This window comes from Triticum aestivum, chromosome 3A (genome assembly GCF_018294505.1).
Source record: "Triticum aestivum cultivar Chinese Spring chromosome 3A, IWGSC CS RefSeq v2.1, whole genome shotgun sequence".
NCBI lineage: Eukaryota > Viridiplantae > Streptophyta > Magnoliopsida > Poales > Poaceae > Triticum > Triticum aestivum.
In genome coordinates this window covers 352570458-352584845 of record NC_057800.1, presented here as the reverse complement: position 1 = coordinate 352584845, position 14388 = coordinate 352570458, and the positions used below count along the sequence as shown (strand labels likewise).

The following is a 14388-nucleotide window of genomic DNA, read 5'->3' as shown; positions in this document are numbered from 1 at the left end:
GGGAGGTACGGTGGGAGCTGGGGGTGCTGGCTAGTCTGGCGTCGCGGCGGTGTCCGAGCGCCAACAATTCGGCCCGACTCAGCGGGGGTCGCTGCCGTTGCGCGTGCGTCGTCGTCCGGCTCCTAATTGAGCTCGGTGGGCGGCGGTGAGGCTTTGGGGCTCATCTTGGGCGACGACGGGGCTAGGGGACGACTGGAATCAGAGGGACCGGGCAGTGCCTTTCGAGCTCGGGGCGGTCATGTGGCGGAATTGGGCGGCGCGTTGGCGGTGGGGCTCAGGGTAGCCGGCGGCCAAATCGGTCGGCGCGGTGGCGGTGAAACTTCACCACACGGTGGTTGCTTTGCTGTGGCCGTGATTTTGGTTTTAGGCTTTGGACTAATGGAAGCCTATATTTACCAATTGGATAGTAAAATATAGGCTATAGCCTAAATTTTTAGCAATCCATAAAGGTCTGTTGGAGCCCTTTTTTGAGGCAAAAAGCCTAATTTTTCAGGTCTTAGGTATTCGGCTCATTTTTAGGCTAAGCTGTCGGAGATGCTCTTATACTGTTCTCGATGCCTAGGTGTCACATGGCTGCCTCCTTATGTAGAGGTCGCATTACAGACTCCTTTGACTTGTACTTTCCTAATGCTGACTGCTGATTCCTATACACACACAACTAAGACTCCCTATTCAGGTTAAAAAAAAATTAGGACTCCCTATAATTGACTCCTACTTTCTTTAATTAAGTAGGTCCGAATCCTTGATTGGATCGGTTGCCAGCCCTAGCCTGACTCGTCTGGCTTTCCCTACGCCTATAGGGGATGCCCCACATGACAGGCAGATAAACTTCATTATGGAAGAATCTTGAACTACCTAATGACTTCTCCAGACATACATTCTTTATTTCTCTTGCAGATAAAGGAGCAGTGTTTGTGTACCATTTGGAACTTCTCTGTTGACGAAAATTTGAGATACAAGCTTTTGGGGAGTGATATGCTAATACCAATAGTTAGGTTCCTAGATGATGAAGACATAAAAGTGAAAGAAGTTGCTGCTAGTATCACATCATATTTAACTTTAAGTCATTCTTATCATGGAGCTCTGGTCGAAGCTGGTGTAATTCCAAAACTGGTAAGTTGTGGCTCATTTTTGTTCTTGTTAAATAATCAATTAATGTCTACACATGCTTGCAACACATTAACCTGTGCCAGAACTTTAAGTCACTCTTACCATGGATGCTCTGCGCATAAGTTTATAACTCTGCAATGCAATAGTCTTCATATTGTAATAATATCAAATATTAGTAGTCTATCTTAAAGATAATCTCAAGTGGATGTATGCAAACAAATGCGTTTTATTTCAGAATCAAATACATTGGTGGCACATGAAGTTGCGTGTGATGATCACTTTGGTGCATGAAGTTGAAAAATACAGTGAACCGGTTCCAAAACTTGTGTGACCGTGCAAATACAGTGCTAATATCATTAACCCTGGCTACGTGGTGCCTGCTTGTCAGCATGTGGGGTGGAGAACTAGGAAGGAAAAAGGGGCGTCTTTTGGGGTTCAAACTGAGTACCCCAGGTGCTACATCCTTATGAGCTAGCCACTTGACCAGGCACCACTACACGTCTAATATGTAAATCCATAGAATTTTATACTAGGATTCCTAGAAGGCTAACCAGGATCCTGCATGGCCAAGGTGTCTGCCTGCTCTGCAACGTGTACTTGCTCGGCTGACACCTCCCGCGCCTTTCACGAGCGCATCAGCATAGCACGCATGGCTTCCGTCGCTTACGACAACGTCGTCTCCTGCCGACACTGACGTCCGCTCGTCCTCTGGCATATACATCTGCCTAGAGGTGGCGCGTTGCTGCATGTGCGTGCTCATGCCGGCGAGCATGTATGCCCGCTCTGGCCGTAAGTAGCTGTGCCGGTTCAGCGCCTCTGCATGTCGTGCAGCTTGGCCCCAGCAACACGATCACGGGGTTGCCGTCCCCTGCCGCCTCCATCTGCTCCTGTGCCAGCTGACAGCTCTCTGATATCTCCACCACCTCCTGGTGCTTGCCCTGCTCCAGAGCCGCCTGCGCTGCGACAATGTCCTACCGGCCTCCACACGGGCTCGCCTTGGTTCCACCTCTGCCGACCATTCCGATGCGTGCTCTGGCCTCTTTACCATGGTGTCCTTGTCCGTCACGCTCACGTCAGCTTTGGTTGCCACGTTTCTGTACCTGAAGATCACTTTCACCAGAGCAGTGGTGTCGCCATCGGTCGCTTCTGCTCTAGGGCATGCAAAGTAAATATGTAATTTCACCCAAGAGCCTACCCCAACTTGTTTGAGCCTACCCAATATACATCTGTCCTCTTCAAAGTAATATGAAATTACATATTTACTTTGCACTAGCACCGTGCTGAATTGTCGTTGCTACAATTTTTTAGCATAAACCAGGCTTCATTAGCTTCAAATAAATTTTATATCATCCACCAATAAAAAGTCTAAGGAATTCAAGGGGGTATCCAGCCAAACATGTGGTTGGGTAATCCTTCAAGTGGTAATTTATCAAGTACAAGTAATATTCATTATTTTGATTTTGGGCACTTATTTTGTGTGAGATTCTTATGGCAGATGTACGTTCTCTAAACTCTGTTATTTCGTATTCATCCAGTGCCTGAACTTCCTGTTGGTGCATATGAAGTTCTCAAATGTGTATCTTTTCTTGCTGGATATTAAATTTTCCATTAGCTACATTGACAACTTTCGTTATTTCATTTGTATTTGCAATCTATGTTAAAATCTTAGTGGTTATCTATTTGGGTTACAGTCTACCAATATCATCTATATCTATATCTATACCAATATAAAAAGACCCAAAGGGGCAGATCCAACTGATCTCGGCCATCAAACTAAGTCAATCCAACGGCCTAGACTGTTCCAATGGCGAGCATTCAACATGTTTAACGTGCAATTAATATCATACCAAATATTGCACTAATCACAGAAGTAACACACAAATAATAGCATACCTAATATCCGCATGCAATTAATATATTGACTAAATATTAACGTGCATTGCACATGCGCATTTACTAGTTTGCTTAAATATACTTGTTAGCATTCCTTTAAATTTATCTTCAAATTGTTTTTAGGTTCATCTTCTGCAAACCAAAGACGATGATTATAAAAGTATCAGAAAGGAAGCTAGAAGGTCGCTCGTGGAACTATCCACGGATGATAGTTACCATGCCCTTATAGTGGGTCAGGGTCTAGTCCGGATTCCTCTGGTTGGCTCATCCGCTTATAAAGCCTTCAGACCTCAACCTCATTCATGGCCCTCTTTTCCTGATGGCTCGGAAATTCAACGGAGTTCTCGGCCTTCAAAATATGGTGCAACTGAATTGCTTCTTGGCCTGATTCTAAATGAGAAGAAAGCAGAGCCAGATGAAGCTAAAATTAATGCTATGATAGGGCGTTCTAATCAGCAATTTCTTGCACGCGTTGGAGCTATTGAGTTTGATTATGAAGGGAAAGAACAATCTGGATCTCAAAGGAATGATCACCACACCATCTTACCTTGGATAGATGGTGTTGCACGGCTAGTTTTAATAATTGGTCTCCAAGATGTCTCTGCAATTGCAAAGGCTGCTCATGCAATCGGTGATGCATCAGTAAATGAACACATGCGCACTTCATTCATGGAAGCTGGGGCTGTGAAATCTTTACTTCAGTTGCTGATGCATAATGATGTACCTGTCAGAGAAGCGAGTGCTTATGCATTGGAAAAACTAAGTGTCAGGTATTATTGTCTTCTCTTTATTCAAGCATGTTTTTTGTCCTTCTCTTTTGTTTCTTTTTTGAGACCTTAGCCCTCGGTTGGCACACGGCTCCAACCCAACCGCCTAGGTCTGGGAGTCTGCTCGGGGGTTGCTGCTGGGAAGACCTGGGAGAAGGCCGCCGACGCATGGCATGGTTCGGTTGGACCGAAGGGCGTGAGCCCACAGACAAGCCGGCTTGAGTCATGTGACCCTAGCTCGGCTAGGTATATTAGGCGAGCTTGGGACACTCTCGGGGACATCAGATACTTTTTTTGTTGAGGAAATGCCATCATGGCTATTTTTATTTCATCTCAAATAAAGATACATCATCCACCATAAGACTATGAATAAAAGAGGGAGGTTCGTCCGTTGACACACACACGGAGGATCAACCCTAGCCCTTCTAGCTGGCTCAGGAGCCACGCGGTTCAACTCGCGCGCGCAATGCTCAATAGCAACATGCCCAAAATTATTACAAGTATCAAAACAATCTTTAAGAGGAAGTACAATAGTGGGCTATAAGCCCGCTTACATGGCATTTTTGCCTAGGTGGAGGAGAGAGACAAGCAAAAAGGGAGAGAGTGGGCTCTAATGCAAGAGCCAGCCTCTACACGTGCTCCTAGGTAGAATGAGTAAATGAGAGGAAAGAGAAAGAGAGAAAGTGAAAAAAATCACTAGCCTAAGATATGAGTGAATGATATGCTAGCTCTTGATGACATGGCAATCTTATATAGCCAGTTGCCAGCCGCTACTGAATTAACCGCTCCTTGGTGAATCTCCTTAACCAATTCTGCACAATCAGAGTGAACCAGCAGATCATGAATGCCCAAAGAATCTGCAAGTTGCAACCCCTTCTTCATTGCCAAAGCTTCTGCTGTATATGCATCTATTGTTGGCCCCAAGTAGCAGATCTCTGCTGCGATGAAATCTCCACCAACATCTCTCAGAATTACGCCAGTGGAAGCTATATTCCTTCCATATTCAAGCGATGCATCAACATTCAATTTGACTGTACCCTGTGGTGGTCTAGCCCACATCACATCCTTTGCCGGATGACCTATAGTAGCCGCCCGGTGAAAGTTCAATGCAAGAGCTTGTATTGATAAGGCAGAACGATCAGGCATCGTGATCTTCTCTCCTTTTGCACACTGTCGTCTTTCCCACCATAAAAACCAGCTAGCCACCGCTATCAAACATGGTACAGGGATTTGAGCAAGATATAATGGATCATCACTCGAACTACAAATCAATTCATCTAGTACAGCAGAGCTAGCCATATCAAAGTTGAGAGCTTTTTCCACTTTCTCCAATAAACCCAGGTTCTCCCAAACTTTGTGCGCTCGACCACATTCAAACATAGCATGACGATGTCTTCAGTACGTTCCTGAAGGGCATGCAGTATTAGTTTTCATATGCCGGTTAGCAAGAATAGATTAACACGGAATAACTCCATGTAACGTCCGCCACACATGAACCTTAATTTTGCCTGGGACTTTCAGTTTCCATAGTGTAACTCCATGTAATGCCCCGCTGCCGTGTCCGGACGGCTACCGCGACGGTGCTGGAGGCGCGGGCCTCTCGCACGACGGCGGTGGAAGTGGTTCCCTCCTGCTCGGCCTTGGTGCTGCTGCTCCCGCCGCTTGGATCTTCTCTCCGGTCTTGGCCTCGTGGTGGTACTCGCAGCGAGACGACGTTGGTGGCGGCGCAACCATGATGGCGCATGGTGTTGGGCGGTGGTTTGGCTGGTCGGCTTCGGTTGGCCGGTGGGGTTTGGAGTGCGGGAGAAATCCTTGCCGGTTTGTCCGGTCCCGATGCGGTGACACCGGCGGGTGCCACTATCCCTTCTTGGAGGGTGTCTGTAGTACCTATCCCCCACCTCCCTCCGCGTACTGGGGGAAACCCTAGGACTTGTCCGGGCAGCAACGTCGTCGGCGTCGCATCCCTTCTTGGAGATGCTGCTTAGTTCATGGTAGATCGGAGCCTCGGGCTGTGGTGGTTTGTTTCCGGAGGGCGCAGCGGTCGCGGGTCTTCAGTGCTTTGTCGAGCTGCCGCTGTTGGCATTTATTTCTTCTTCTTTTTCTTTGGGCTTGATGTGCTGCTCGCCCCAGCATTGCGATGTGTACAATGGTGGTTTGCTTTGGAATACAAAGCGGGGGGAAACCCTTTTTCGGTAACGTCAGTATTAGGACCGAAATAAATAGAGAATTTGCTTTCACTTACTAGCTGGCTCAAAGCTACGCAGTACCTTTTCAGAATATTGCCAAGGACTTCCACATTTTGTGAATATTGCGAAGTACACAGAAGGAACAAGGGGAGAGGGGCCCCCCTGCCAAAGCACCCTAGTGGGTATAATCTCGTCCGTCTCAAAATTATTAAACCTGACATGGTATCTTACTGTACTCACACACTGCATAACCATCTCCACCCATGCCAAGGAGAAGCCCAACCTAAGAAGGATGGCTCTCAAAAAACTCCATTCAACCGGGGCATCCGATACTTTATCGGTCATCCTAGAGCTAAGGTTTCTACGTACCACCATTCCTCTCCTCTCCGCCACTAGGCCGAGAGTTGGTAACTCAAGAAACAGATCTCTCCGCGATCTTTCGATCTTCGGGCGGCGTGGCGGTATCCTGATGGTGGCGCTGACGGTCGAGAGAGGCGGGAGGAGGCGGTAGGAGCTGGATCTGCGGTGGCGAGGGTCGACGGCGTCTGATTCGGTGGCGGGCAGCGGGATTTCGTGGCGGCAAGCTGCGGATTTGGCGGTGGCAGGCCGCGGATTTGGCGGCGGTGGTGGTGGTGGATATGGCAGTGCCGGCAGCCGGAGAAAGGAGGGGGGTGCTGGATCTACGGCGGCGAGGCACGACGACGGTGGATTCGATGGTGCGGCAGTGGGATTTGGCGGTGGCGGCTCGTGGTAGAGAAGATGACGCGTGCAGGGAGGGGGGCGGTTGGGAGGTTTCAGCTGCGTGCGGCATGTGGGTCGCAGCCGTTTTTGTGTTTGGGCAGCCAGCTGTGTGATCGAAATTTGCATCACCTTGAGCTGGTTTTTTGGGCAGCCCTAAAGTGGGACCACAAAAATATGTGTTTAGGGCTGCTGTTGGAGCTCCTTTTTCGGCTGAGGTGATGCAGAAACCGCCCTATTTTAGTGCTGCTGTTGGAGATGCTCTAAGACAACCAGGTGCACAACCTCAACCCTAACGGCATTCTGCACATCGCGTGCTTCATCATGCTATGCGAGTGTTTCTTGGGGTCTCTGCCCCATTTCGGCCTTTGGATGAAGCTCTTTATGGTGAAGGTGCACAAGAGCCGCAACGACCTGTCCATCAGAGGTGGAACTGGCATCCAGATGAAGCCCAAGGACAAGTACTCAAGTTGGCGCAGCCAGACACCGTCAAGAAGTGGCAGCCAAATTGGTTCTATCCCGCCGACATCCGGACGTACGCCGGGCATCAAGGACTCCTTCCATACATCACCGGAGCGCCGAACCGATTGATGTTCTGGGGAGCGAAGCTGACCGCCACTAGGTTGCATGACATCCGACTTCTCCACAATGAGGTGCTGTGGCTCATTGGGCGAGGCTCGCCCTGCTAGATATCTTGGTCACCTGGCTAGATCGACAGATCCAACTCCTCCAAGCAAGAGAGCACCCGATTTACCAGTATGCACTCCTCGATGGCTTGACCTGAGCCAGACCTGGGGAGTAAGAAGACCATTCGCGTACGGACCTGGCCGGCTGCCTACAGAAGGAGCACGAGATCCCGATGCAGCCTCCCGTGACGCTGTATTCACTCGTGAATCCTCCGGCCAACATAAGTAATCCAAATTGAGCCCTCTTCCTTTGGTTCATACTGTTGTGTAGGTCAGTCTGATTCTGAATCCTACGGCCAACATAAGTAATCCATAACGTACATGGAGGTTTGACGCATGGACAAATTCAAGGTGGTGAAGAGTATTCGCAGAGGTGGCATTTGTTCTAATTATGTCGAATATCTTATACATGGTAGTTTACAGTGCGTAGATAGGGCATGGAGTCTTGATCGCGTACGGCAATTCTACCCTGGGACTCCTATATAATACTATAGGGGAAGACACATGATGTAACTTATGCCAACGTAATAATACAAACAAATGCAGGGGGGGCCGGCGGCTTCTGTGGGAGTCCGGACGGCCGTGTGCAGTATTGTAGCGGTATCAACAGGGACGTAGCCGAGTTCGGTGAACCTCGTTAACAAATATCGGTGTCGTGCCTCATGCGACTTGGTCATAAAAAATTGTTCCATATCCTCGCTCGGGGTCTGTCTGGAAATGGAAAATAGTTCTCTCTCAGCTGGTCTCGCCACAGTGACAAGAAAAACAAGCGAATAATTGGATTAGAACACAACCGTCAACCAAAATCGGGTAGGGTGTATTTATTATAAAAGAAAGCCTTGCCTCACTGTAGATCCATACACGCCTTGATTATTCTAACATACTACAACAGTGAAGAGTTATATAGAAGATATAGTGTTTCTGTATGGGTTACCAGATAGCATAGGGTTGATATGGGCGCAACATGATCAGTTATTATTTCTACAAAATTCTGATAGGTTCATGATTTTGCATTACATATGTTTTCCTTTCATGACAATCAATGTTCTTTATTTCTCCTTTTTTTTACATAGTTCCGAAGTTTGTGAGAAGATCAGAGTAGAAGATGGCCGAGAGCTGCTTGTAAATGTACTGAAGGATTCAGATACCCCAGTAGAACAATTGGAGAAGGTCACAACTCAGAACCTTTAATATTATCAGTTTAACTTTTAAAATTCCAGTGTAATATTGCCATTATCACGTACTAACTTGGCAGTTATGATTCAGATAATCCATATACTTTCTCGAATACTTGATATGGAGGTCAGCATGATTACTGCGGTTAGTTAGGCTTCTTAATATGTCAAGTGTACTTTATTGTGTTTCAACGAACCTGAATTACAATATTTCAAATTTATCAGCCTGATTACTATGCTAGTACTGGGTCTGAGGATATAGCGGACGATGAGAAGTGCAGTCAAGGTAATGTAGATGGTGAGCTCAATGGAACGTCCCAAAATTTATTGAAACAAGACGAGTTGGATAGGTTCGTTCAAGCCTTGTTAGATTCCTGAATATCATTTACTTCAGTGAAGTTCACAAAAACAAATTGTCACTTTTTGCCATCTCTATCTGTAAGCAAGTGATGTTTTAGCTTCATGCACACATGAAGTTTCTCTATAGGATCCTCATATTAAATCTGTCAATGATACTCCTAACAATTGAGGTTAAGCACTGGGGTCTCTGAAATCACAAATGAAATGGACTACCTAAGCTTTTCTACTAATTAATGCCTTTATTATTACCCCGTACACATTACTTCATCGCTCAATATCATTTCAGCACTCCTATTCAATACACAGTAGTGATTTGGGTTTATCGACAGAAAGATAATAATTCTTGGTACTGTATCACATTTAACTGGGACAGGAGTAAAAGAATATTATTTTGATGGGAGTTGTACTTTTGCTGGTGAAGAAGTCTTCTCCTTGGAAAAGCTTGAATCCATGTCATAGCAAGCTGTTTACAAGAACTAGGAGCAAGAGTTATATCATTTTATACTTTTCATACTTGCATACTGTAGAATAATTACATTTGTAGATTGAATCCATGAAGTTGATACTAGTTTAATGACAGATTCTGTAGCCATGTTCTCCGCTGAAGCTAATGTAATACACTAAATCGTCTGTAATTATTTCTCCAGAAAGTCCGTACAGAGAATTGATTATATCTTCTGTGGTGGACCTGCTGATGTGTTTTATTACCTGGATTAATGCTATTAACACCGGTTACTGATGATTGTAACAGTTGTAGCGATTCAATCTTTGACCTTGATGTCATCTCACGCTTAATCAAAGTTCTTAAGAATCATCTCCAAGCCTGCAAGAAAAATGTGCTACTCTCCTGGAGCATTTAGCAGCTTGTGAGCAACATGGCACTGCAATGACTGCTGCCCGATCTGAGTCAGTAATTGAAGCTGTTCTAGAAATGGGGGTTATTCATGGTAATTAGTTTGATTCATTTATGCATAAACATTATAGATGCAAATGCAGACTTAACTTCTTGACTTATTTTGTAACCATCCACCAAATAGATCGAGTTTTGAATTTGGTTACTTCCACTCTGAATAAGTTCGTGAGTTTTACAGGAGCAAATGAATAAGGCCATTCGGTACATACTACAGTACATAATCATCGTGCACTTTCGAGAAAACGCAGGGGACTCATTGGGTAAGAAATTAGGGAGTCGATCCTAGCGCTCCCCTTCTCTCCCCCTAGCGCCCCCCCCCCCCCTCGCCGGCGGCCACTCCGGCCCCGGCGACCACCAAACCCACGCCGGCGCCTGCTCCGGGGCCGACGTCCACCTCTTCCTCCTCGCCGGTGGGCACTCCGGTCCCCGGCGTCCACCTCCTCGCACTAGCTCGTTCCTCGGTGCCGTTCGCCATGGCATCTCGGGTGTCCCTCTCGGCGTCCTCCTCCGGCTCCTTGCCCCTCTCCCCTCCGCCGCCGCCGCCTCCTAGGCCGGTCTTGCTCATTGGTCGTTGTGCCCGACGTGGTGGGCACGACGCGTGGTCCAATCATGTGGACCGAGGCTGCAACCCCCTCCCCCCTTCCTCTGGCGGTGGGCGAGGCGCCCTGGCAGACGCAGGCCGGCGTCGGGCGGTAGCCCCACAGGCGCGCTCCCTGACCAGGCCGGTGCGCCGCTCCCCTCCGGGCAGGTGGCCCAACATCCTGCCGTCGTCGCGGCCGTCGAGGGGCCGGATCCTGGCGAAGCTTGTTGGCTGCTGCTACAATTGCGGGAGCGACAAGCACATCTCGGCCATGTGCACTAACCCGCCGGTCTGCGTGCGCTGTGACGGGGAGGGCCACATCTCGCGGGATTGCACGCGTCCGCGCCCCCGCCCCCGCAGTTCGTCTCCGGTGGATCCTCCGCGACTTCCGCCGGCTCTCCGTCATGGCCACGCCCCGCCGTCGTCTGGGGCGGCACGCACTCTGTCCCCGCCGCTTCCGCCTCCCCCTCCCGGGCCGCCGCCGGCGGGCGCAGTTCGGATCGGTGTTCCGTGGAGTCGGGTGGTCAGCGCTGGGTCGGTGGGCAGCATGGTGGTGCCCGGGCCGGCTTTCTCGGTTCCGTTCGAGCCGGTGGTTGCGGGTGAGGCGTCGCCCCCCATGGTGGATGATCAGGTGGATGTGTGCTTCCTGGAGTCGGGCCCCGACCTCCGGGCGCTCGAGAAGGAGCTCTCTCGGGCCGTGGTGGTGACCGTAGTTGGTGATCGAGACGCGGCGGATCTGGCTGCGGTGGCTGGAGTTCTTGTGCAGGAGTTTGAGCTAGCCTGGCTGGACATGTCCATTCGAGCATATTTCCCTGAGGATTTTCCTTGTGTTGTGCCGTTCGTCGGAGATCAGGAGCAGGTTGCTCAGGCGTGGGCGGGCTGGCACGCACCAGTTTGATCTCCTGCTCGCGCCCTGGTCTCGCCACTCGCACGCCACGGCCATCTCCATGCCGTTCCTGGTGCCGCTGGTGCTGCGGGGCATTCCGGCGAATGCGTGGACTCGGCGCACGGCGGAGGTTCTTCTGCATGGCCTGGGGGTGGTGGTCAAGGTCGGGGCATCGACCGCGGAGCGGAGCGACATGGCGGGGTTCCTGGTCTGGCTACGCACGGACGACCCAACTCGTGTCCCCTTCAGGCGGATCCTTGCCGTCGAGGAGCCGAACAGGCGGAGCAGAGTTGCTGTGCAGGTGGATGGTGGTTCTGATGCCCTGTGGTACCCGATTGGCATTCGGCTGGTGGCTGAGCCGATTCACCTTGGGCGGCAGGCCGGGACGCCAACGCCGCCGCCGTCGCCCCCTCCCCAGCCATCTGCTGGCCACGGCGGCGGTGGCTCGCGCGCCGATGACTTGGGCGGGCCTCCGCCGCCGCCGCCTTCGCCGCCTCGCCGGGCAGATTCCTCGTCGGCGTCGGCCCCTTCGCCTGGCAGAAACCGGGCTGTTCAAACCCAGGGCGGCCAGCGGGCCATTCAAACCCAGGCTGGTCAGCGTGAGCTGGCGGGAGATGTCACGCCGCTATCCGAGCGCAGGGAGGACCCTGATCCTGTCGGTTGCCAGGGTACGTAAAGCGTGGTGGGCCGAGGCACGGTGCAACGTGTCATGCAAGCAGAGGCCAGCAGGGCTGTCTCCCCGTTGGAAAGCAGAGTGGGGGCGCTGGTTGGGTAGCCGGTTCAGTGGACGGGCCGCAGATCAGCGCATCAGGATCGCCAGGTTCGGTGAACCAAGTGAGGGGAAGTCCGAGGCCGCAACAGACAGAGGGCGAGACTGACAGAGCAGTGTTGATAGAACCTGCGGTGGCGGGACCGGAGCCCATGCAATCAGTCAGGATTGGCGGATGGGAGGTACAAGTGGACCAGAGCGAATCTCGCGACGCCCATGGCTCCGATTGGCGTGCGGATCTCACCACGCCCTAAGTGGATGGACCTGAGTTGGACAACAGCCTGTTAGGCAGCCCGCGTGGCATGGGGACCCCGCTGGGCCCCACCCTGCATGCGGATGGGACGCGCCCATGCACGTCGAAGGAAGGCTGGTTTCTGGTAAGCCTGTCGCAGGTAGATGGTGAAACGGATCCGGGGTGACCGCAGGGACACTCCCAGGGGCAGGTGGGGACGCCACTCCAGCAGGCACATACACATATGGCCCCCTCCCAGGCCCGTCTCCGCACCGCAGGAGCAAGTGGCGCAGTTATGCTCGGAGCTGCGTAAAGCGCTCTCACCTTTGCTAACCCAGCCTACATCCAGAGAGCTACCTAAACAGCAGAGGAGGCCACGGCAGAAGCGACCAACGGTGACCTCGCCGCGCCGGTGTGTGAGGCTGGCAAAGGGTGGGAGGGGCTCCAAGGCTTCAAAGCAACAGGCGGTGTTGATCCGGAAGCTTTGCCTAGCCAATGAAGGGAACCAGATCGATGATGACGCACTGCAAGCCTACGTCAAATTGTTCGATAAGCCGTTGCTTGACTGCCATGTGAGGGCGATCTGGGCACTGTTTGGGTGGGATGCTTCGGTGCTGCCCTTGCAGTGCGAGGAGGCAGGAGGGGCCGAGGGCCAGTAGTACGAGCCTGTGTGGCACGTGGTTCGATGGGCACTCTCCATGACTTCAAACCTGCCTAAAATACTCGTGTGGAACGTGCGAGGACTCAATTCGCCGGCTAGAAGGAATGCGGTGTACCAAGTAGTTGTGGCTGCAAATGTGAGCATTGTATGCCTCCAAGAAACCAAAATGGAGTCCATCTCCATTAATGTGGTTAGACATTGCCTGGATAATAAATTCGAGCATTTTTACTATGTGCCTGCGGTGGGCACACGCGGTGGTATCTTGATCGCTTGGGACAGCCTAGTGGTCTCACTCTCAAACAGGCACGTAACGGCGAACACGCTCACGGCTCTAGTCTCGCAGGAAGGGAAACCACATTGGTGGCTAACCGGGGTGTATGGCCCTCAGAGTGATGTGGCCAAAGTAGATTTCATGACGGAGTTGAGGGATATACGGGATCTTCACGTTGGGCCTTGGGTGCTGCTGGGAGATTTTAACCTTTTAATCTCCATGGACGACAAGAACAAGCCTACCACGAACAGAAGGATGATGGCGAGGTTCCGCGCTCTGATAAATAGGCTTGAACTAAAGGAACAATACCTGAATGGAAGAAGATACACTTGGAGTAACGAACAAAGAGACCTGACACTCGAGAAGAGCGACCATGTGTTTGTCACCAACACATGGGAAGACGTATATCCAAACAGCTTGCTCACTGCTCTGGGCTCATCAGTGTCAGATCATTGCCCTCTTCTACTGGATACGGATGCTGAATTCCATCTAGGCAAGCGTGCTTCTGGCCCAAGGTGGAAGGGTTTTTGGACATGGTCCAGGAGGCATGGGACTCGATTCAGTCGGTGGGGAATCCGTTTACTGTGCGGGACAATAAGCTACACGCCACTGCAAAGGCACTGCAATCATGGAGCGACAGGTGGATTGGAAAAAACTCGCCTGCAAATAGCCTTAGCCATGGAGGTCATTGCTAGACTAGATGCCGCCTCGGATAAGAGGCCGTTGGAGGATCAGGAACACGGTCTTCGCAAGCTGCTCATAAGGAAATTGTTAGGGCTGTGCTCGCTGGAGAGGACCATTGTGCGGCAGCGATCGCGTTTTCTGCAGCTGAGGGAAGGAGAGGCCAACACAAAGTACTTCCAGCGACATGCGAGGCACAGACAACGCAAGAACGTCATCACGGCTATCCAGGCCAACGGGGAAACACACACGGGTCAGGAGGATATAGCTAAGGCGGTTGATGACTACTATGGGCGGCTGTTCGGCTCGACGAGAGCAAGGGAGATGACGATCAACCTTGATGTGCTGGATTTGCCGACCCATGATCTAGAGCGGCTGGAGGTACAATTCGAGGAGGAGGAAGTTTTCAACATCATTAAGTCAATGCCTCTTGACAAGGCGCCAGGCCTGGACGGGTTTACCGGGCGTTTCTTTGCCACT

The 14388-nt window shown here is 50.9% G+C and overlaps 1 protein-coding gene across 12 annotated transcripts in view; it reads left to right on the top strand.

The window, feature by feature from the left end:
* The window catches only part of LOC123061283 (uncharacterized), a 20707-nt gene extending 7523 nt beyond the window's left edge, over positions 1–13184 (top strand). For 3 of the 12 annotated variants that reach the window (XM_044484308.1, XM_044484320.1, XM_044484319.1), the window contains 6 exons: positions 898–1113; positions 3127–3773; positions 8454–8550; positions 8647–8700; positions 8781–8905; positions 9667–13184. In XM_044484308.1, the coding sequence (XP_044340243.1) occupies positions 898–1113; positions 3127–3773; positions 8454–8550; positions 8647–8700; positions 8781–8905; positions 9667–9775 (1248 nt within the window). In that variant the 3' untranslated portion in view covers positions 9776–13184. Of the gene's footprint in view, positions 1–897; positions 1114–3126; positions 3774–8453; positions 8551–8646; positions 8701–8780; positions 9040–9288; positions 9587–9666 lie in introns of those variants that run through there. The other 9 variants (XM_044484309.1, XM_044484317.1, XM_044484316.1 and 6 more) reach the window with 9 other exon arrangements.
* Positions 13185–14388: the final 1204 nt, after the last annotated feature.